Source organism: Microtus pennsylvanicus, chromosome 6, assembly GCF_037038515.1.
Source record: "Microtus pennsylvanicus isolate mMicPen1 chromosome 6, mMicPen1.hap1, whole genome shotgun sequence".
NCBI classification, from domain to species: domain Eukaryota; kingdom Metazoa; phylum Chordata; class Mammalia; order Rodentia; family Cricetidae; genus Microtus; species Microtus pennsylvanicus.
The window spans coordinates 3,175,962-3,198,320 of record NC_134584.1 but is presented as its reverse complement, the minus strand read 5'-3'; the positions used below and the strand labels follow the sequence as shown (position 1 = coordinate 3,198,320).

At 50.3% G+C, this 22,359-nt stretch overlaps 1 protein-coding gene across 7 annotated transcripts in view; it reads left to right on the top strand.

Annotated features, from left to right (window-relative positions):
* Positions 1-22,359, top strand: part of Adamts10 (ADAM metallopeptidase with thrombospondin type 1 motif 10) — a 31,424-nt gene that overhangs the window by 6,622 nt on the left and 2,443 nt on the right. The window contains exons 4-24 of one of the 7 annotated variants that reach the window (XM_075975660.1): positions 580-736; positions 1,556-1,773; positions 7,683-7,766; positions 7,863-8,008; positions 8,665-8,708; positions 8,807-8,912; positions 9,002-9,148; positions 9,286-9,427; positions 14,234-14,341; positions 14,679-14,824; positions 14,919-14,982; positions 15,891-15,993; positions 16,259-16,392; positions 16,495-16,618; positions 19,098-19,178; positions 19,264-19,427; positions 19,525-19,651; positions 19,745-19,874; positions 20,856-21,060; positions 21,411-21,587; positions 21,665-21,827. In XM_075975660.1, the coding sequence (XP_075831775.1) occupies positions 580-736; positions 1,556-1,773; positions 7,683-7,766; positions 7,863-8,008; positions 8,665-8,708; positions 8,807-8,912; positions 9,002-9,148; positions 9,286-9,427; positions 14,234-14,341; positions 14,679-14,824; positions 14,919-14,982; positions 15,891-15,993; positions 16,259-16,392; positions 16,495-16,618; positions 19,098-19,178; positions 19,264-19,427; positions 19,525-19,651; positions 19,745-19,874; positions 20,856-21,060; positions 21,411-21,587; positions 21,665-21,827 (2,770 nt within the window). Of the gene's footprint in view, positions 1-579; positions 737-1,555; positions 1,774-7,682; positions 7,767-7,862; positions 8,009-8,664; positions 8,709-8,806; positions 8,913-9,001; positions 9,149-9,285; positions 9,428-14,233; positions 14,342-14,678; positions 14,825-14,918; positions 14,983-15,890; positions 15,994-16,204; positions 16,393-16,494; positions 16,619-19,097; positions 19,179-19,263; positions 19,428-19,524; positions 19,652-19,744; positions 19,875-20,855; positions 21,061-21,410; positions 21,588-21,664; positions 21,828-22,359 lie in introns of those variants that run through there. The other 6 variants (XM_075975667.1, XM_075975663.1, XM_075975661.1 and 3 more) reach the window with 6 other exon arrangements.

Below are 22,359 nucleotides of genomic sequence, written 5' to 3'. Positions count from 1 at the left end.
CGCATCCCACCCTATGTACCTGCAGTGCTAGGTGGTAGGCAGAGAGGGGCGGATTTTGGAGGGCTTCATAGACAGGCACTTTAGCCAGAGAACAGCAGGTCCCAGATCCAGTGAGAGACCCTGTCAGGAGGAGATAAAGAAGACTGATGGGGGTGGACCTTCTCATCTGACCTGGGCACAGGAGCTCAGGCCGAGCACCTCTGCACAGTGTGTGTGCACACGCGCACACACAAAGACAGATACAAACCAGATGTGTGGTGACGCCCACAAGCCCAACCACTTGAGGGTTGGAGACAGAAGTTCTGACTCCTCCTCAGCTACATAGTTGAGTTTCAGACAAGCCTGGGCCACAGAGTGAGTTCCAAGATAGCCTGGGCTACATGAGATCCCGCCTCAGAAAAACAATAGAGCCGAACCAAAGAGGGGCTGGGGATACAGCTCAGTGGTAGAGTGCTTACCTAGCATGAACAAGGTCCTAGGTTTGATTCCTAGTACTGAAGAAGGGGAAGGAAGGGATGCAGTCATAGAGAGAGGGTCCAGGATACCACAACCTGAACTGAGCTTTCTGTCCCCGCCCAGCACGGTCTGATTGTGGCAGGCGAGGAAGAATATCTGATTGAACCCCTGCAAGGTGGGCCCAAAGGTCGCCGTGGCCCAGAAGAGAGTGGCCCCCACGTAGTATACAAGCGTTCCTCTCTGCGTCACCCCCATCTGGACACAGCCTGTGGAGTGAGAGGTACTCCTATGTCTTTGGGGATGGGCAGGGAGGAGATATGACATTACTCCTTTGAGGCGAATAGAAGCAGCAGTCTTGCCACCACAGAGGTCAGCAAGGTGCTGCCTAACTAGGAAAGACATTGTTAAGGATTCTAGAGCTCCTTCATCTGCGAGCAGGGGGCTAGGAAGTATACTGATCCTAAGAAGGTGATGGTTTGAGGGCGGGGAGTGACCAGCTGTCTGGGATAGGAGTTCAATAGGGAAACCATTCCTTACTGAGAATTATTGTCAGGTCACACAGTTCAGCTGCAGCGTGGTCATAGCAGACACTTGAGTGGCTATGCAGCCAAGATGCCAGCAAGAGCTGGGAGTTCAATGGTAAAATGCTTACCCGAGTTGCACAAGACCCTACAAACTGTGCACACAAAAGCCAGGCTTGGCGAGTAAAGCCCTCACCATGCAAGTATGAGGACCACGGTTCATAAGTTCATATCCCTAAGCACCCAGGCAAGTATGGTCGGCCAGGGAGACAGAGACAGGGATCTGTGAGCTCTTGGCTCTAGTGAGAAACCCAGCCTCCATAAATACAGTAGAGAGTCACCGAGGAAGATGCCCAGTGTCAATCTCCTGCCTCCACATGCACAACACAGACTCAAGCAACTGCTGAAGGGCACGGGCATTGTTCACGCAGTCATGTTCAAAGCATGACCGATGGATAAGAGAATAGGAAAGCTCTATGAAGTGAGCACTGGGAAGCTGGAAACAGGGAGGGCCAGAGTTCAGAGCAAGCGCAGTCTACAAGGCTATCAGACAGAAGAGTCACCGCTTTGTCTCCCAGATGAGAAACCATGGAAGGGTCGTCCGTGGTGGCTGCGGACACTGAAGCCACCACCTGCCAGACCCCTGGGGAATGAGACAGAGCGAGGCCAGCCGGGCCTGAAGCGATCAGTCAGCAGGGAGCGCTATGTGGAGACGCTGGTGGTAGCCGACAAGATGATGGTGGCCTACCACGGGCGGAGAGATGTTGAGCAGTATGTGTTGGCCATCATGAACATTGTAAGTGCCTTCCCCTTCCTGAGCCTGGGGTCCTGGGGACCTGCAGCCTCTAGGTGCCACACCCTCACTGCTGATCTGCAACCAGGGGCCAAATCAATAAAGCAGAGAGTGGGAAGAGGGAGAGCAGAGGTCTGTCTAGTGACAGGCAGACGCATCGCACCAAAGGTCTGGTGACAGATGCTCAAGATGGCCTGCATGGGCCTAAATGCACTCTGTCCCTTTCGGTCAGTCCTGCGACCCTTTGATGCACTTTCCATGTTGTGGTGAGCCCAACCGTAAAGTTATTTTATTGCTACTTCATAGCTATAATTTTGCTACTGCTGTGAATCATAATATAAATCTCTGATATGCAGTACCCACAGGTTGAGAACAGCTGCCTTAGGTGAGCAGGGTATTTCGCCTCTCTGCCTTTCATTAAGTGCATGTAAAGACTACAGTAGACCCAGACGCTGCATTTAGAACAGTGCATGGCATGCCTAATACACACAAGGCCATGCCTGGGATCCCCCAGAGCCTACTGTCTCAATCAGTACTCAGAGGCTGAGCAAGGAGGATTTGCAAGTCAAGGGACTGAGCTATGGAAAAACCTTGTACAGAGCACAGGAAAGAAAGTCTAATCCCTCACACCAGTCTATGGGGAATTTCCTGGAACCTGTGTACATCATCCCAGAGCCTTTAAACTACCTTTAGACAGTATTAGTTAGACAATAATAATGGGAAGTGTGTACACTGTGATTTTGTGTGTGTGCAGGTGTGTGTACATTTGTGTTCACATACGTGTGCAGGTGTGTGTACATTTGTGTTCACATACGTGTGCAGGTGTGTGTACATTTGTGTTCACATACGTGTGCAGGTGTGTGTACATTTGTGTTCACATATGTGTGCAGGTGTGTGTACATTTGTGTTCACATACGTGTGCAGGTGTGTGTATATTTGTATTCACATACGTGTGGAGTCCAGAGGTTGACACTAGTGTCTTCATCAATCACTCTCCATCTTATTTCTTTCCAGTTATTTATTATTTTACATGTATGGGTGTTTGCCTGAATGTCTGCCTTTGCACCGTGTGCATGTATTGGATCCCCTGGAAATGGAGTTACAGGCAGTTGGAGCTGCCAAGTGGGTGCTAGGGATCGAACCTGGGTACTCAAGAACAGTCAGTGCTCCTAACTCTCTGTTATCTGGAACTGTCCTTACAGTACCTCCATCTCATTTTTTGAGACAAGGTCTCTCACTGAAAGTGGCTAAACTGGTTGGCCCAATGGTGAGCTCTGGGAATCTGGCAGCCCCTGCTCCCTCAGCGCTGCCGCTATAGATGCTGGGAATCTAAACTCAGATTTCCACATCTATACAAAAGCACTTTACCCACCTAGCCATCTGCCCAACATAAAAGTTTTTGTGAGATAATTTCTTTCTTCTTCCACTCCTCCCTCTTCTCCTTTGTGTCCTTCCACAGGGTCTCATGCAGTTCAGACTCTACTCTGCATTTAAGTGAGACCGGCCTTGAACCCTTTCTCTTCCTCCCTCCACCTCCCGAGTGCAAGGATCAATAATGTGCCATACCCCACCCCATTGTACCTATGTTTAATCTGTGCTGGCTGAATCCATGGGCTCCACAGTGCTGACCCACAATGCTGACCCGCAGTGCTGACCCACAGTGCTGACCCACAGTGCTGACCCACAGTACCCATAGTGCTGACCCACAGTGCTGACCCACAGTGCTGACCCACAGTGCTGGCCCACAGTGCTGACCCACAGTGCTGACCCACAGTGCCCACAGTGCTGACCCACAGTGCTGGCCCACAGTGCTGACCCACAGTGCTGACCCACAGTGCCCATAGTGCTGACCCACAGTGCTGACCCACAGTGCTGACCCACAGTGCTGGCCCACAGTGCTGACCCACAGTGCTGACCCACAGTGCTGACCCACAGTGCTGGCCCACAGTGCTGACCCACAGTGCTGACCCACAGTGCTAGCCCACAGTGCTGGCCCACAGTGCTGTCTGTGCCCAGCTTCTGTACTAGAACTTGATCAAGGTCCTGTACCTCCCTGGTCCTCAAGTCCCTCTCCTGTTAGCAGTCTACAATAAATAAAGAGGAAAAGGGTTATGGTAGAGCACACAGTACATAGTAAGGTTTGATGAATGGGTTCCTGCTTCCCTGAAGCAAAGAAAGAGCAGGACGGTTCAGCGGGTAAAGGTGCTGCACAAGGCTTGACAACCAGGATTCTACTGGCAGAGTCCCACATGGTGGGAGGGGAAAACTGGCCTCCGGAAGTTGTCTGACATCCACACATTCAAGAGCATGCAAATGTATACACATGCACACGCACACACAAATATAATTTAAAAATTTTAAAGACAAAGTTTAGCAGACTAATAAATGGCACACAATGTTGACATAACATTGTCTCTGTGTTCTGTCCCAATCCCACATCCTTTGCTGGGGCTTTGAAAGTTCCCTAAAACTTGCCAGGCTTCCTGGGGATTTCCAGTAAGGCCAAAGGGTAGCCCAAGATTCTCAAGATTGCTGCTTTGCCTGACCTCAGTCACTTGGGTCCACTTGGCCACTTCCTCTTTGTGCCTTACTGCTTCTTCACTGTCTCTTGCCTTGGACTTCCACCTTCTTGTACTGATGTTTAATTAGTACCCTCAGACTGCAGAGGAGTAAGGACACTTGTACATCCTTTGTGCAGCCGCCGGGTGTGTAGGGGGAGCCAAGAAGGGGAGATGAAGGATAAAGTAGAGAGAAACGGAACTGGGACAGTCAGAGAGAGATGCTGGAGAGCAGCGCAGACTGGAATCTCCCCTGTGGCACCGCCAGCCGTGTGCCCAGCATTCTGCACGTCAGCACCCTCATCTTTAAGGTGGGATGAATGGGTGCAGGCAGCACCCTTATCCAGCACCCAGCATATAGTAGGTACTCAAAGGAAAGGTCGCTGCTTTTACCCTTCAGTTTCGGGGCACAGGAACATTCATGTGCCAGGGTCAAGGCCGAAGGCTGACACTGGTGTCTTCCTCAGTAGCTCTTCATCCTTTTATATGTACATTTTTTATTGAACCTTGAGAGTTTCGTATGTGTAAACAGTGTGTTTTGATCATATCCACCCTCTACTCTCTTCCTCCACAACTCTTCCCATTTCCCCAACCATGTCTCCCTCCCAAGTTCATCTACTCTCCCCTTCTCCCTCTCCTTTTGAAATAGGGTCTCTCACAATGTAGCCCTAGCCAATCTGAACTCCCTCTGCCTCCTGAGTGCTGGGGTTTGAAGTGTGCCGCCAGACCTGGTTTGTTTGTTTAACCTGAGTCCAACTAGTTCTTCCTGTATGTGTTTGGACAACCAACCAGGGACTACATCCCTAAAGAAAACTGGCTCTCTCTCTCTCTCTCCCTCTCCCTCTCCCTCTCTCCTTCTCCTTCTCCCTCCCCCCACTCCCAGAAACCGACAATACTTCCTCAGCTAGTGGTGGGGCTTTTGTTCTCTGCCCTACTTTCTGAGAAAAGCTGTTTCACTGAACCAGGAACTTGTACATTCAACTAACCTGGCTGGCTAGTGAGCCTCCAGGTTTATACTTGTGCCTGTCTTTTGTTTGTTTTAATGTGGATTTGGGGAATTGAACTCAGGTCCTCATGCTTGAATAGCAAGCCATCACCACAGTTCTGTCCTGTTGACAGAGGTTTCTGTCCTGCCCAGTCCTGAAACTGTTCAGTCCCAAACAAATACACAGAGGTCTACTACATTAATTATAAACTGTTGGCCTGTTAGCTCAGGCTTCTTATTAACTAACTCTTACATCTTACATTAACCCATTATTCTTGTCTGTGTTAGCCATGTGACTTGGTACCTTTCATCAGTGAGGCATTCTCATCTTGCTTCCTCTGCATCTCAGTGATGGCTGAAGACTGACTCTTTCTTCTTCCCAGAATTCTCCTGTTCTCATCGCCCCACCTCTACTTCCTGCCTGTTCACCCTGCTTTTACTTCCTGCCTGGCTACTGGCCAATCAGCATCTTATTAAAATAATGCAAGTGGCAGGATAAAAGACAATTATCCCACAGCACTTCCCCACCCTTTTTTTTCAAAAACAAGAACTCTGAATCTAACATCCTTTGTTTAGCTTTTTATCCAGACCATTATCCATAACATCTTGTAGCCAACACACTAAACAAAGATAAATATCCATAATCCATTTTTGGAAATGTGGATGTAGTTTTCCAGGCTACTTCCTGCTGATTGGCAAGCCAATAATCTTATGGGGACCTAAAGAAAATTTAGAATTATAATGAAGTCCTGGCTGGACTATTCTCTGAGGCTTGATCATCTCAGCCAGCAGCCTTGAGGAGGCAGTTCTTGATGTAGAACTCAGACATCTGGGCCATCTGTTCCTATTAGAGATTTCTCAGGGGGTCTTCCTTGATCGAACCTTATTTTTCTTAATTTAGAATGAATCCACAGCCTCTCATTTCCTGTGGAAGCAAAATCAAAACCTCTTCTTCAAAGTAACACATCTTTTTACTTAAATTTTTAAGTCAAGGTATTTTCAAAATATATATGTTGGATTAATCCAGCAGCATTTATAATCAAATGTTCTTTAGCAGCTTTTGTTCCTTTCTCGACCATCAAACAATTTAAAAACAATAGAATAACACATAGTATCCAGACTCTCTGTGTATTTTCCATCTTTTCGTAGCTTTATTTTAAAGTCTATTTCTTTTTTAATTTTTGGCTTTTCGAGACAGGGTTTCTCTGTGTATCTTTGGCTGTCCTGGAACTCACTCTGTAAACCAGGCTGCCCTTGAACTCACAGAGCTCTGCCTGCCTCTGCCTCCCAAGTGCTGAGTTAACGGTATGTGCCACCACACCCAACTACTCTCTCTTTTATTTTAAGGACTTTATCCTTTTTCTTTTCTCTCCCAAGCCTACATATATTTTAAGCGTAAACCATTTAGAGATCTCTTGTCTGAATCTGTCCTATTGTACATCTCTAACCCTTTTTCTGACCAGGACCCCTTCTTAAAATGCTAAAGCAGCTTGGCTAGGTCTAAGGCTGCTTTGTCTTTTGGCTCTGCCCAGTCCATCATGGCAGAAGTCTGTTCACTTTCTCTGAGACTGGGTTGAAGCTGTCCTCACCACTCCAACTTTGATAGCCAGTTGGCCCATGCTACCACCAAGTAACTTAACAGCATGTTGCCCACAAACTCCATTTAAATACTCCATAGCCAGACCTCCAGAAAGAGTAAGAGTTCATGCTGGCTTCAGGACCCAGGAAACTGTTTTAAAACCATGCGGCTTTTTCTTCTGCTACTTCTGTATCAGTAAGACCTCTCTTGAAGGAGCCGCAGCATGCTGCCAGCAAGCAAAACCCATTTGGAAAAAAGAAAAAATGCAGCCAAACTTTGTATTTTAGTGTCTAGAATTCCTTTCCAAATTTTCTCAGGTTTTACGTGGATATAGTCAGCCCCACATTGGTATGCCAATTCTGTTGACAGAGGTTTCTGTCCTGCCAAGTCCTGAAACTGTTCAGTCCCAAACAAATACACAGAGGTCTACTACATTAATTATAAACTGGTTGACCTGTTAGCTTGGGCTTCTTATTAACTAACTCTTACATCTTATATTAACTCATTATTCTTGTCTGTGTTAGCCATGTGACTTGGTACCTTTCATCAGTGAGGCATTCTCATCTTGCTTCCTCTGCATCTCAGTGATGGCTGAAGACTGACTCTTTCTTCTTCCCAGAATTCTCCTGTTCTCATCACCCTACCTCTACTTCCTGCCTGGCTACTGGCCAATCAGCATCTTATTAAAATAATGCAAGTGACAGGATAAAAGACCATTGTTCCACAGCAATGTCCTTTACTATTCTGGGCTCCTCTTAAGACTTGGTCTCTCTTGTTTCTTGGAGGTCAGGTTGCCAAACTTTTCCAGGACTCGAGTCTGGGAAACATCGTCAACATCCTCGTCACTCGCCTTATCCTGCTCACAGAGGACCAGGTGTGATATCTGGGATGTGTTTCGCCCTTTCACTATCTACCCCTGATGTCTCCAGGGTGGTGGGGCATCCATGCACCTCAATCTTCCCATCCCCAGCCCACCCTGGAGATCACCCACCATGCTGGCAAGTCACTGGACAGCTTCTGTAAGTGGCAGAAATCCATCGTGAGCCACAGCGGCCATGGCAATGCCATCCCAGAGAACGGTGTGGCCAACCATGACACAGCTGTGCTCATCACACGGTAAGGAACAGGGCGACCTCAAGGGCTGAGGCCAGTGGAGCAGGTGGGAAAGGGATCATTAGAGTCCAGAGAGGGGTACAGCTGGAGGTGGAGGACGGGAACTGGGAACCAAGGAGACCCTGAAAATGGGAAGCTGACATTTGAGCCCTAACCACCCACTCCTTCATTAAGTCACTAAGTCATTTATTGTCAGCACCCTAAGACCAGCTGATTGGTTCTATGGGGGGTACAGCATGAGGCTGGGGCATGATTGGATCCCCAGAGCCAGTCATGGCAACCCAGCTCTGGAGAAAGTAGAAGGATCAGGAGTTTCGGGTCAGCCTGGACTTCATGAGACCTTGTCTGGGATAGGTGGCAGGCATGAATATAGTTCAAGTGATAGACTCCTTGAATAGCATCCATGAAGCCCTGGGTTTAATCTCCAGTGCCCTAGAAAACCATGTTATATAAGTATACACTTCAAATACTAGCACTTGGAGGTAGAGGTGAGGTGGAGAGATCAGTAGCTCAGGGTCATCCTTGGCCATGTGGAGAGTTCAAGTTCATCCGGGGCCACAAAGACCTCGCAGCAAACCCTCACACTGTCCTCCCCAGAAGTGATGACTCTGGCATCAGCCTGGGGGGCCACCAAACCTCTCTACCATCTGTTTCCACAGCTATGACATCTGCATCTACAAGAACAAACCCTGCGGCACTCTGGGTATGGAGTCCGTCTGTGGCAGGCACCGTGGAGGGTGGACAGAACCTAGCCAGTACAACCCTGAGTCCCTTGACCCCTCCCACATTCCCGTTTCCCAGGCCTGGCCCCTGTGGGAGGGATGTGTGAGCGCGAGAGGAGCTGCAGTATCAATGAAGATATTGGCCTGGCCACGGCATTCACCATTGCCCATGAGATCGGGCACACGTGAGGCCAGGGGACACAGGGTAGAGGAGGGTGACAGGAGCTGGGTGGGTTCCCTCACGGCCTAGAGGAACTGACACCCCTCTCCTCAGATTTGGCATGAATCACGATGGTGTGGGGAATGGCTGTGGGGCCCGTGGTCAGGACCCAGCAAAGCTCATGGCTGCCCACATTACCATGAAGACTAATCCATTCGTGTGGTCATCGTGCAGTCGAGACTACATCACCAGCTTTCTGGAGTGAGCCACATCGCCTGCTCAGTGGGGGCGCAGTCATGTTGGGGAAGCTGACTCCCCCACCCCACCTAGTTGGGAATAACCCTGTGGTCATGGCCTTGCAGTCCCTTGGCGTTATAGCTGTTTTCTTGTTATCACAGCTCGGGCCTGGGGCTTTGCCTGAATAACCGGCCTCCCAGACAGGACTTCGTGTACCCGACGGTGGCTCCTGGCCAGGCCTACGACGCTGATGAACAGTGCCGGTTCCAGCACGGAGTCAAATCGCGTCAGTGTAAATACGGGGTAGAGAGAGCCTTCCTGCTTTCCTTCCTGGGTAGGGGAGGTGCCCACAGGGTGGGAAGCTTCTCCCGGACACCCTCCCGGGGAAGCAGAGGGAAAAGGAGTGAAACGAAGCCCCTACTCCCAGAGTATATCCAGATGCCAAGCAGACCAAAAAAGACTGAGAGTGTGATACTCAGATTGACCCTGGGCCTGGGGGAGGAAGTCAGTCAGGAAAGGGTTTGCTTTGCCAGCCTGAGGTCCCGAGTTTGATCAGCAGAACAATATAGAAGCTGGGGGTGGTGTTTACAAAGCCAACACTGGTGAGTCTGGAGCCGGCGGATCTCCTGGTGCCCACTGCCCCAGATACATTCCAGTTTCAGTAGGAAACCTTGTTTCAAAGAAGCGGGACAGCTCCTAAGGAGCAATAGCCAAGGTTGACCTCTGGCCGCAAGACGCATGTGGGTCGCTCACACTTGGGCTTCCCAGCACACACATACATGCAGAGGATGGGATGACTTACGTGTCCAGACAGTTCATCTGAGGACTGGACTAGGGAGAGCCCCCTTCTGTTCCACACAAAAATTTACTTGAGGACTGTAGCAACACCAGGTTCTAAGGTCTCTAAGCAGTTCTGAGCAACATGTCCAGGCTTCTTGATGGAAATACTTTCCCTAGAGATGGGGTTGTCTACTTTACTAGGTGATGAACTAGAGAGAGCCTTCCAGGGACTCTGACCAACTCCTGTGTCTTCCCTGAGGCTCAGACTCTCAAAGTTTCATCTTGGCATCAATAAGGGAGCTGGGACAGGGATGGGGAGGGGGGTGGCACACACCTTAATCTCAACATACAGAAGGCAGAGGCTGATGGATCTCTGTGAGTTTGAAGTCAGCCTGCTTGTCTGACTTCATAACATAACAAGTTCCAGGCCTACCAACCAGTGCTATATACAGTGAGACCCTGTCTCAAAAATATGAGCTGAGTAACTGGGAAGATGGCTTGGTGAGAAAGAACACCTGCTACATAAACACAAGTGTCTGAGTTCAAATGCCAGCACCCATGTGTAAAAAACTGGGTGAAGCCATGTATCTACCCCTAGTACTCAGTGCTGTGGGAGGTGGGGACAGGAGACAGTGATACGGTGACACCAGGAGAAAAGAACGAACTAGGGTGCAGGGGAGCCGACTCCCAGCTCCCCCACAGCTCCTGAGGGCTGAAGAGCTGCTGCCTTCCCACTCTGGTGACAGGTGAGCCAGTCAGCTCCTCCTCTGCTCCGATCCTCATTCCCTCATTCACACTCTGACCCCGTTCAGCCTTGGCCCTAAAGACCCAGCCCAGCTCCACACTCTTCACTGGACACCTGTGTTTACACAGCTAGTCTCATGATGACTACAGAAGAGCAGGTGTCTGTCCGGCCACTCCTCGCTTCCTCTCACCGGAAGACCAAGAAATGCACGCTGAAGCAAGGACTATTGACTCAGTGGTTTGGAGAGTCCACATGGCAACTCAAAACTATCTGTAACTCCAGGGACAGGAATCTAACACCCTTACACATACATTTATGTAGGCAAGATTCCAATGTACATCAAAGAAACAAAAAGAAGTAGGGTCTTACTACATAGCCCTGGTTGACCTGGAACTTGCTGTGTAGGTCGGGCCGGCCTCACCCCAACAGAGATCCACTTGCTGCTGAGATCAAAGGTCTGTGCCACTGTGCACTGCCAGGTATTTTTTACTCTTGCCCTCCCCCAACACTGATTTGGCTGGTCACCACAGAACCTTTTTAGTAAACCTGGACCCACCTCTAATGTCTTTTGTGTCCTGGAACTTAACATGATAGTAGCTGATGCTTACCAAGCACTTGGTATGTGCTAAGCATGCAGAAGCATCATTTAAACTCCCAATAAATCTACTATCCCGAGCACCAGATGAAGAGCCAGCTCTGGAGCCGTGAGTCTGACCACAACTGCAAGGATATGAGCAGCTGCACTCTGCGCGTGTGTTTTAAACTCCCTTTTAAGTCAGCCTTTTGCTTCAGTGTTTACATTTTTCTTGTATGTAATATGTGAAAGGCACACATGCATGTGGAAGCCAGAGGTTTGCCTGTGGGAGTCAGATCTACCATAGACTCCAGAATCAAACTCGGGTTGTCGGGGTGCTTTTACCCACTGAGACATTGCGCCAGCATAGATATCTGTCTGTCTCTATCTCCCAATATCTTTCTCTCTTTTAGATTTACTTGTATTATGTGTCTGCGTGCATGTGTGATCGTGCACAGGTGACTGGGGCCAGAGAAGGGTACCAGGTCCCTTGGAGCTAGAGTTGCTGGTGTTTGTGAGCTGGGATCCCGACTCTGATCCTCAAAATCAGCATCTCTGCCCCAAGCATCCAACCCTCCACCCCCAGGCCACTCTTCGACTGTATATTAAAAAGGACATTGTGCAGAGGAACTGTCAGAATAGCAGGTTGGAGCTGGAACCAGCAATATGTTAAAACTGACCCATTTATTTATTTGCTTTTTGAAGTAAGGTCTTTCGTTGGCCTGGAACTTACCTTTCAGGCAGGCCACCAAGCCCCAGGGATCCACCCACATCCACCTGTCTTTGTTCTTCCTGTATGTTTGCACCTGGTCTCTGCAGAGGTCAGAAGACAACATTGGAGACACTGTGTGGATGCTGGGACCTAAGCCCAGGTCCTCTGCAAGAGTAATGAGAGTTCTTCACTGCTAAGCCATCTCCAGCTCCCTCACTGGGCTTATGCACTAGGTTCTGGGGAGTCAGACTCAGGTCCAGGTGCTTCTGTGGCAAATACTGACTACGTATCTGTATGTCCACCACATGCAGTCCCCACACCTTGAACCTTTTATGTTTGGGGGAAATATCTTTCTGGCATAATAGAAAATCATTTACTGCATGGAAATTGGTTGATAGGAGCTGGGGTTGAGTTGGTAGCAAGCTTGCCTAGCATGTATGAAGCTTGGCTTCTGTCTATCCTAGCATTTGTGAGGTGAAAAGTCGGGAGTTCAAGGTCATCCTTGGCTACACATCAGATGAAGGCCAGCCTGGGCTACAGAAGATCCTTTCTCAATAAGAATGTTAGGTTGATATATGTGAAGAATTTAGCTCCTGGTCACGGGTTATCTGTGTCCATTGTTAATCCAATCAGAGGACATTTATGTAAATGATCTCACTGATATTGTCAGAAGCAGCCGGTAGACTGGACATCTTATAAATGCTAAAACAGGCCCAGAGAAGGTGGTGAGATGCAAGTCAGTGCAAAGTTGAAATCTGGAGTGACATAAGAGATTTTATACAACAGTGCCTCCTTGTGGAGTGGAGGCCAAAAACAACACTGGAATAAGTATCCTTTAAGGAGTCTCAGAAGTGGAATTGAAACTGGAATGGCTTGGTTGGTTGGTTGGTTTGTTTGTTTGTTTGTTTTTCGAGACAGGGTTTCTCTGTGTAGCCTTGGCTGTCACCCTGGACATTCTGTAGACCAGGTTGGCCTCAAACTCACAGCTCTGTCTCCCAAGTGCTGGGATTAAAGGTGTGCACCACCACTGCCCAGCCTGGCTTGATAGTTTTATGAGTGGCCATAATACAAGGCAGGTGAAGCCGGAAAAGCTGGCATATCCCTGTGAGTGGCAGAAGTCAGGGATTCTTTGGAGGGGATGTTGTTGAAGGAGTGTTTAGGGTTGAGGGGAGCTGACCCTAGAAGGCCTCTTACAGCCATTGCTTAGTTCAGATCCAAATTTCTCATTGGCCTGGAACTCAGGAATTGGCTTGGAAGGGATCTGCTCAAAGGGGATTACTGATGAACCCTTGGATGGCGAGATTCTGAGGGGACGTGAGACGTGGCCACATCTGAATCTGGTGGTGGGTTCTCAGCCTTCCTACAGCTGCAAACAAACCCTTTAATACAGTTCTTCATGTTGTGGTGACTGACCCCCAATCATAAAATTATTTTCATTGCTGCTTCATAACTAATTTTGCTACTGTTCTGAATCATAATGTAAATATCTGATTGCAGGATCCCTTGTGAAAGAGTCATTCAACACGCTCCCCTGGGGTTGTGACCCACAGGTTTAGAACCACTGACCTGAAGGGCTAGAACAGTTTTCTGGGGTTGCTTTGGTTTTGTGTGACAAATGTCTCAGCCTGGGCCTGACACACACACTCACTCATCACTGGGGAAAAAATGACAGCTGAAACTCTTGCCCTGATCTAGCCCTGACTTTTCAAATTGTTCTCTCCTGAGTTGTTTCATTGGTCCAATAGAGGAAGTGAAAATCCTTCTTGTCTTCCATAGTAGCTCCCAGATTTTGGAAGGACCTGAATCAGTAAAAATACGGCACCTACTTCAAAGATCTGAGTTAGACTAGGCTGTCCCACAGAAGTGCTGTTACATCTAGCTAGTAGCCATGTTTTCTTTTCTGTAAAATTACATTTATTTCTTTTGGGTGTGTTTATTCCATTGCATGTGTGTGGTCAGAGGACACCTTTAGGAACTGTTCCTTCTACCATGTAGATCCTGGGAATTGAACTCAGGTGTTAAAAAAAGACTTGACAGGAAATGCTTTTATCTGATGAGCCATCTTCAGGGCCTAGAGGGACCTTGTCTTTCTACTTCTTGGTTTTCTTACACTGAAATAGGGGTCACAGTGCCCAAAGAAGTCTTTATAGTAAGTGTAAGTGTTCCATTCGTACTGACAGAAGAGAAGTGTCAGGCCATGACCCTAAGGGGGGATCATTAAGACCCAGGAGGATACTGGGTCACCCAAGGCGTGCCTGTGGGGGACGATGGGCCTGAGAGGTCTCCTCCCTTCTGCAGGAGGTCTGCAGTGAGCTGTGGTGCCTGAGCAAGAGCAATCGGTGCATCACCAATAGCATCCCAGCTGCTGAGGGAACACTGTGCCAAACACACACCATCGACAAAGGGGTGAGCATTGCCTAGGAGCTTTCCCCTGGGTCCTGCCTGCCCAGCTTGAGGCCACAGTCCCTGGCATCTTAAGCCATGCCCCTCACATTTGTTTAGTAGGCCCTGGTACTGCTTCTACCTAAGCTGTGTCTATTAACATGCCTCTGGATTCAAGCTGTGATCCAATGTGTCAGACACCCTGCCTTCAGATCCAGCCCTTCCTCATGTCACACACCCCCAATTCCAGAGAGGACTGTGCCTGTAATTTGGGGGATGATAGACCGAGAAGAGGCATTGAACCCAGAGCTTTGCAAAGTCACACTCACCCCTTTTCCCTCCCCCACCCCTTTTCACCCAGTGGTGCTACAAACGTGTGTGTGTCCCCTTTGGGTCTCGACCAGAGGGTGTGGATGGGGCCTGGGGCCCATGGACTCCATGGGGCGACTGCAGCAGGTCATGCGGTGGCGGTGTGTCATCCTCCAGTCGGCACTGCGACAGCCCCAGGTCAGCCCTAGGGACCCTCTCCCAAGAGCGAGGCCACCCACAGCACCCATCACCCACAGCCTCATCTCTCTCCACTGTCCCCTGCTCCTTCCAGGCCGACCATTGGGGGCAAGTACTGTCTGGGCGAGAGACGGAGGCACCGGTCCTGCAACACCGATGTGAGTTCTCCATTGTCCTGCCCCAGCCACCCTTCCTTCCCACCACCCCCCATGCTATCCCCCTCCCTCCAGCCTAGCACCTCCCCTGTCAGCTACCTCCCTCCCCGACCCTTCTCCAAATACAGTTTAGTGTCTTCCCCTTCACAGCTCAGTTCCCCCAGAACCAAGACCCTACTACTCATTGTCACCCGTCAAAGCCTGAGTAAGCTTTGTCACCAAGCCAGCATCCTCCGAAGCCCATTGAGTGTTCCCCCCATCACAGTTGCCCTTGGAGCGTCCCACTGGTTACTCCTTAAATGTTAGGGTTCCCTCTGGCTAAAGATGGCTCTATTGCCTACTCGTGGAGATGTTTAGGTGTGCAGGCCACCGAGTCAGAAGGGATGCTCAGACATCAGGGAGACTTTGGGAAGGAGCAGTGGCCTCTGTGGCCCCCTGCATAGCGATTACCAGAGAGGGCATCTACACACCACTCACGTTCACAATAATTTAATCCTTTACTGCAAACCAGCTCCACCTGTCTCAAGAAAAGTTTAAACTCAGAACCCAGGCATCTACCCCCAGCTCAGCCTTAACTTAGTGAATCACTCAGGTCCCATCTCATAAGCCAGGTACAGTGGTGCGTGCCTATGAGTCTAGCACCTGGCTGAGGCAGGAGGATTTCGAGCAAGAGCCTGTCTCAAAAATAAATACATAGGGGCTGGGAAGATGGTTTACTTAGTAAAGTGCTGGAGTGCAAAGATGAGGGCCAGAATTCAGATGTGCAGCGCCCAGACGTGAACACACACACACACACACACACACCATCTCATACACACCTTCATGGCTACCATGGGTCATCCGCCCTCACCTGGACTCCTGCCACTCTGAGCAACACTTCCTTACCCTGACTTCTTCTCACACCTGCCCAGGACTGCCCCCCTGGCTCCCAGGACTTCCGAGAGATGCAGTGCTCTGAATTTGACAGTGTTCCTTTCCGTGGGAAGTTCTACACGTGGAAGACGTATCGTGGAGGTGAGTGAGCTTCCCAGAGGCCCTGGAACCCCTGAGGATGGCAGCGGTTGGCTTATAGGTCCACAGCGTCTCATCTTCTGCCCAAGGAAAGAATGATATAACTCAGTCCTTGATACAACTCAATGGTACTTTATATGTAGGGGAAATCCCTATTTCCTCTGCCCATGGTGTCAAGTCTGGGGTCTGTTGCTCTTGTCCTTACCCCCCTCAGGCAGGGAGTTCCAGGGTGACCTGGCTCCAGGTCTGATGGGGCCGTGCCCCCCAGGGGGCGTGAAGGCCTGTTCACTGACTTGCCTAGCAGAAGGCTTCAACTTTTACACGGAGAGAGCAGCAGCTGTGGTGGATGGCACACCCTGCCGCCCTGACACCGTGGACATCTGTGTCAGCGGCGAGTGCAAGGTACAGGAGACTCCAGGGAGGAGGAAAGACAGGTCGGGGAGAAGCTTACGGAAAGGAGAGGTCTCCATGACACCATCAACCCACCACTGTCTTCCTGTGCAGCATGTGGGCTGTGACCGGGTCCTGGGTTCTGATCTCCGAGAGGACAAATGCCGAGTGTGTGGGGGTGATGGCAGTGCCTGTGAGACCATCGAGGGGGTCTTCAGCCCAGCTTTGCCAGGAAGTGGTAAGAATCTACTTCCTTCCCATGGCTGCGATCTGTGTTAGCCTCATTATAGAGGCTAAGACCAGTAACTCCTTAGACTATGGGGATCCTGTAGAATCTGAAGTATAGTAGGGTTTTGGGAACCCCAAAGTCCTGGGAGCACAAAATTGTCCCTAATTTTCTTGTTGCTGAGACAAAATATCTCAGTAGAAATAAGGAAGATTTCATATGGCTTGCAGTTTTCAGAGACACAGTCCATCATGGGTTCTCTTCTTCCTTTATAAGCAGTCTGGTCCTCTAGCTCTGGACCAGTGCTGCCTGTTAGGGTGGACCTTCCCACCTCAGTTAACCCAGTCTAAAATATCCACCCAAACACGCCCAGAGACACAAGCCATTCTAGATCCTGTGACGTTCACAGTCCGTGTCAGCCCATCGCAGTCATAAGGAAAGGTCTCAGCTACTGGCTTGGGATCTAACTTATAGAAATTCGTATGAATTGGGACTGAGGATCCAGATCTCTCCCTCCACCATCCTGGGGGCTTCAGGATGGTTACAAGAAGTCACTTCCCATCCTGTGAGTCATGGGAGGTCTTACTGTCAGGGCTGAGAAAGAGAATGCCTAGGGAGTAGGGATGAGATGATGAGAGGGCTGTAGAAAGATGACGGTTCTGAAAGTGTTACAGAGGGGTTGTGACCAGGTGATATATGATTGTCAGGGACAACAAGTTGCAGAATGTGTGTGTGTCATTCTCTAGGCATGGTTAGATTAGAGGTGGTTTGGTTGTTTGTTTGTTTGTTTGTTTGGTTGGTTGGTTGGTTGGTTGGTTCATTGGTTGGTTGGTCTAAGAATAGAGCATCTGCCAGGCAGTGATGGCGCACACCTTTAATCCCAGCACTCGGGAGGCAGAGGCAGGCGGATCTCTGTGAGTTCTAGGTCAGCCTGGGCTACAGAGTGAGTTCCAAGACAGCCAGGAAACAATAAAATAACAACAACAAAAGACTAAAACACATGGGCTAGGGAGATGCTCAGTCAGTATTGTGTTTGTTGTGCAAGCGCAAAACCCTAAGTTTGATTCACTGAACCCACATAAAAAAAAAAAGATCTGGGCATGGACCAGATAACTCAATGGTTAAAAGCACTGACTACATAAGCCTAACAATTTCCAGAACCTAAGGTGGAAGGGAAAACCCAGCTGCCAATGTATGTTGTCCTGATCTACCTACTGACACACACACACGTGCGTGCGCGTACACACACACACAAACACACACACACCCGAAAACCCAGGAACACATACACATAGAATACAGAAAAAAGATAGAAAGGAGTTAGATTAGAAGTCAGATGGCAAGATGTCTGCCATTCATGGTTCTGAGACGTGCGGTAGGGAATAGCAAGAGGAGTCAATGTAGGCATCCAGGTGACCTGGGAGAGGCAATAAGCTGTCAAGAGAAACAAAAAGGGCACTGGGTTGGGAGACAGAAAGAAGATCTCATAGGATGTTGAAATGATAAGAGAATGAGGAAAAAGAGGAAAGTCTGAGGGGTTCTTAGGCCTAAGAACCCTGATCCCAACCCCTGGAGCATCCACAGCACCAAGTGCTCTAGTGGTAAGATACTGAGTTGATCTTTAATCCCAGCACTAGGGAGGCAGAGGCAGGCCAGCCTGAGTTCAAGGCCAGCCTGGTCTACAGAGTAAGTTCCAGAATAACCAGGGCTGTTACACAGAGAAACTGTCTCACAAAACATAACAAACAAAAAAGACATGGACTAGACTAGGGAACAGAAACACAACCCAAGGGGAAGGCGATTGCAGGATCCAGCACACGCGACAAAGTGGGGGTCCAGGCATAGACGCTAAGAATCTTGGGAGAATGGGTGAACAAAGATGTAGTGGTCACAGATGGGCAGTCAGTGGTGGTGCTTTATGGTGCTCAAATCTCATTCACCTGTATAGATTGCAGCTTCCATGATACCCTTTTCTTTCTGCCTCAGTTCAACCTCGCTGCTCAATGGGGCATGGGGAATTAGATTGACCCATTCTAAGGCAGACAAATTTGAGCTCAAATCCCAGCCAACCATTTCTTGCCTGTAAACCCCTGGTGAACTGCACAGCTTCCCTGAGCCCCAGTTTTATAATCTGTAAATGAACACAGTGAGAGGGGCAGATGGTTTGGTCAGTAACATGCAAGCACGGGAACTTAAATTTGATCCCCAGGACCCACATGTGGAAGGAGAAGCAGACTCCTTAAAAATTTTCTCCAGTCTACACGCACATGGTACTCGTGCATCTCCCCCCAACACACACACACACGGGTCGGGGGAGGAGAACATGGTGGTTCCATACTTCATAAGGTCCAGATGAATTTGCCATGATATAAGCTCTAAGCATATAGCATGAGGTGGCTAGCTGCATCCCTAAGTGTGAGTGATGAGGGGGAGGGACGCAGTGGCGTGTGGAGACAGGCTGAGCGGATGACAGCGGAACTCCATCACCCAGGGTATGAGGATGTCGTCTGGATCCCCAAAGGCTCCGTCCACATTTTCATCCAATATCTGAACCTGTCCCTTAGCCACCTGGGTAAGTAATATGGGATGAGAATTGTGATTCCATGGGAGTTGGAGGGCAGAGTGACTTCACTTCTGACCCATGTGTTCTACCTCAGCCCTAAAAGGGGACCAGGAATCTCTGCTACTGGAGGGGCTACCTGGGACCCCCCAACCTCACCGCCTTCCCTTGGCTGGGACCACCTTTCATCTACGTCAGGGTCCAGATCAGGCCCAGAGCCTAGAAGCCCTGGGACCCATTAATGCATCTCTCATCGTCATGGTAACAGTGAAGCTGGGGGCAAAGTCCGGGAGTACCTGAGTGTCCTGTGGGGATGGGAAGTCCATGACACGGCCATGGCTGTTCCCTGTACCCGCAGGTGCTGGCCCAGGCAGAGCTGCCTGCCCTCCACTACCGCTTCAACGCGCCCATTGCCCGGGATGCGCTGCCTCCCTACTCCTGGCACTACGCCCCCTGGACCAAGTGCTCAGCCCAGTGCGCAGGCGGTGAGGCCAGAGTGTGGGCCCGGGACCAGCACGGCAGCCACTCTGAGCACCTCTGGTCTGGCCAGGACTGAGAGAGCTCCTCCCTTCCCCCAGGCAGCCAGGTTCAAGTGGTGGAGTGCCGAAATCAGCTGGACAGCTCAGCGGTGGCCCCGCACTACTGCAGCGCCCACAGCAAATTGCCTAAGCGGCAGCGTGCCTGCAACACAGAACCGTGCCCACCAGAGTAAGTGCGTGCGCAGCGCCGTGGGACAAGGTGGGAGTGTTCTCTGCAGTCAGGGATCGTCCTCACAGGAGAGGGGAGAGAGAGTGGGTGAGTGCTGGCCTTAGGGGATTCACGGGGTCACAGGGTCAAGTGCTCACCTGAGTGAGGGTCAGAGGCAGATTGTCGGCTGAATGTGGTAGTTCATGCTTGCAATCCGAGCTCTTGGGAGGCTTAGACAGAAGGGTTAAGAGGTCAGGGCCAACCAGGATTAGCTAGTGAAGTGGAGGCCACCCTGAGCTACATAATGATCTTGTCTCAATCCAATGAGGAGGTGATTCAGTAAAGAGCACTTGCTTCTTGATTATGAGGAGGTCGGACCCTAGTGTCTACATTAGATAGATCACAGATGCCTGTTATTCCAGCTCCAAGGGATTCAACACCCTCTTCTGCCCCCTCCACTGGCACCTACATACACATGTGTGCACACAGACACACAAATAAAGAAAAACAAGTCCTTTAAATTTTAAATAACGCACACACGCACACACGGGGCCTGGGAAAATGGCCCAGTTGATGTGTCACAAGTGGACACCCAAGCAAAACCATGGGCACAGTGGCAGGTAACTAACCCTAGCTTAGGAGGAGAGGGTGGAGACAGAGGATCCCTGCAACTGGAATGTCAGCCAGGCTAGCCAGTCAGTGAGCTCCGTTCATTGAGACACGCTATCTTTAAAAAAAGGCGAGATGGGGGTGGCATAGGATGACGCTCAAGGTCACCTTTAGCGCTCCAAGTGCACACATGCGCATGCACACTCATGTACAAACCAAAAAAACAACTGATATACTGAACCATTCTGCACCTGAGCTGTCTTGTAGCACAAGAAATGGGTTCTCCTTAGAGCCCTCCCTCCTATCTGAAGTCTGGATATAGGGTAATGGTGATCTCTGAGGGGAGCTGCCCTGCCCTGTGCAGCATTCAGACCCATTGCTCCACCCTCACAGCTGGGTTGTAGGAAACTGGTCACGGTGCAGCCGCAGCTGTGACGCTGGGGTGCGAAGCCGCTCGGTGGTGTGCCAGCGCCGGGTGTCCGCTGCAGAGGAGAAAGCCCTAGATGACAGTGCCTGTCCACAGCCACGCCCACCTGTGCTGGAGGCCTGCCAGGGCCCAATGTGCCCTCCCGAGTGGGCAGCCCTGGAATGGTCTGAGGTCAGCTTCCACCTTTCTCCCCACCCAACCCACTCTCAGTACAGAAGGCACACAGGAACTGGGCTGTTTGTGTGGAAAAGCTGCCAAAGCAACCTTGCCCCAAGCCCCACTGTTATCATGATCAACAGAGGTCATTGTGGGTTCCCAGGCTTCTGGACTTGGGTTTGGTCTGGCCCATTGCCTATGAAAGGTGGTCCCAGCCTGGGACAGTGGTGAGGCTTGCAGGTAACACAGTATCAGAGACTGGGCTGGAGGACAGCACAGGGACCACCAGTTACCTGTCCATTCCTTGTGTCCCACTGGCCAGCACCCACCCTACACTGAATATAAAACACCCCTTCTAACTGCAGTGCACCCCGAGCTGTGGGCCTGGTCTCCGCCACCGAGTGGTCCTTTGTAAGAGTGCAGATCAGCGGTCCACTCTGCCCCCTGGGCACTGCCCTCCCTCCGCCAAGCCACCAACCACTATGCGATGCAACCTGCGCCGCTGCCCTCCTGCCCGTTGGGTGGCCAGCGAGTGGGGTGAGGTAGGTGGGCACGGCCCTGCGGGATAAGGGTGAGGACAGTGGTCTTAGAGAGATGACTCGGTGGCTCCTCTCTTTAGTGCTCCTCACAGTGTGGCCTCGGCCAGCAGCAGCGCACGGTGCGATGCACCAGCCACACGGGCCAGCCGTCCCGAGAGTGCACTGAGGCCCTGCGGCCATCCACCATGCAGCAGTGTGAGGCCAAGTGTGACAGCGTGGTGCCCCCTGGGGATGGCCCAGAAGGTATGTGGACCACGGGGGAAGGTCATTGGGCAACTGGCAGGCAGTTGACTCTGTCCTTCTGTCCTGTGAGTCTCGGGTTCAAACTCAGATCTCATATGACCAAGGGTGACTTTGAACTCCTGATCCTTCAGGCTCTGCCTTCCAAGTGCTAGGGTTACAGGACTTCACCACCACACCCAGTTTTTGCAGTGCCAGGGGTGGTAGCCAAGGCTTCGAGGGTGCTACTACTTCATCCCAAGCCCAGCTCAGGCACTGTTGTGACATGTGAGATGCCGACAATGGTAGTCCCTACCCACTCACGGTTTATGCGGGCATCTCCATTCCATGTGCCCTGTTTGAGAGGAGGAAGATTCCGTGCTTACACAACACCGTTTTTACACTATACCTTTTTTTTAAATCTATGTAATTTTTTTTCTTTTCTTTATTTTTTATCTGTTTTTTTTTGCGGGGGGGTGTTGTTGTTTGGTTTTGGTTTTTCAGGACAGGGTTTCTCTGTGTAGCCATATCTGTCCTGGAACTCACTCTTTAGGCC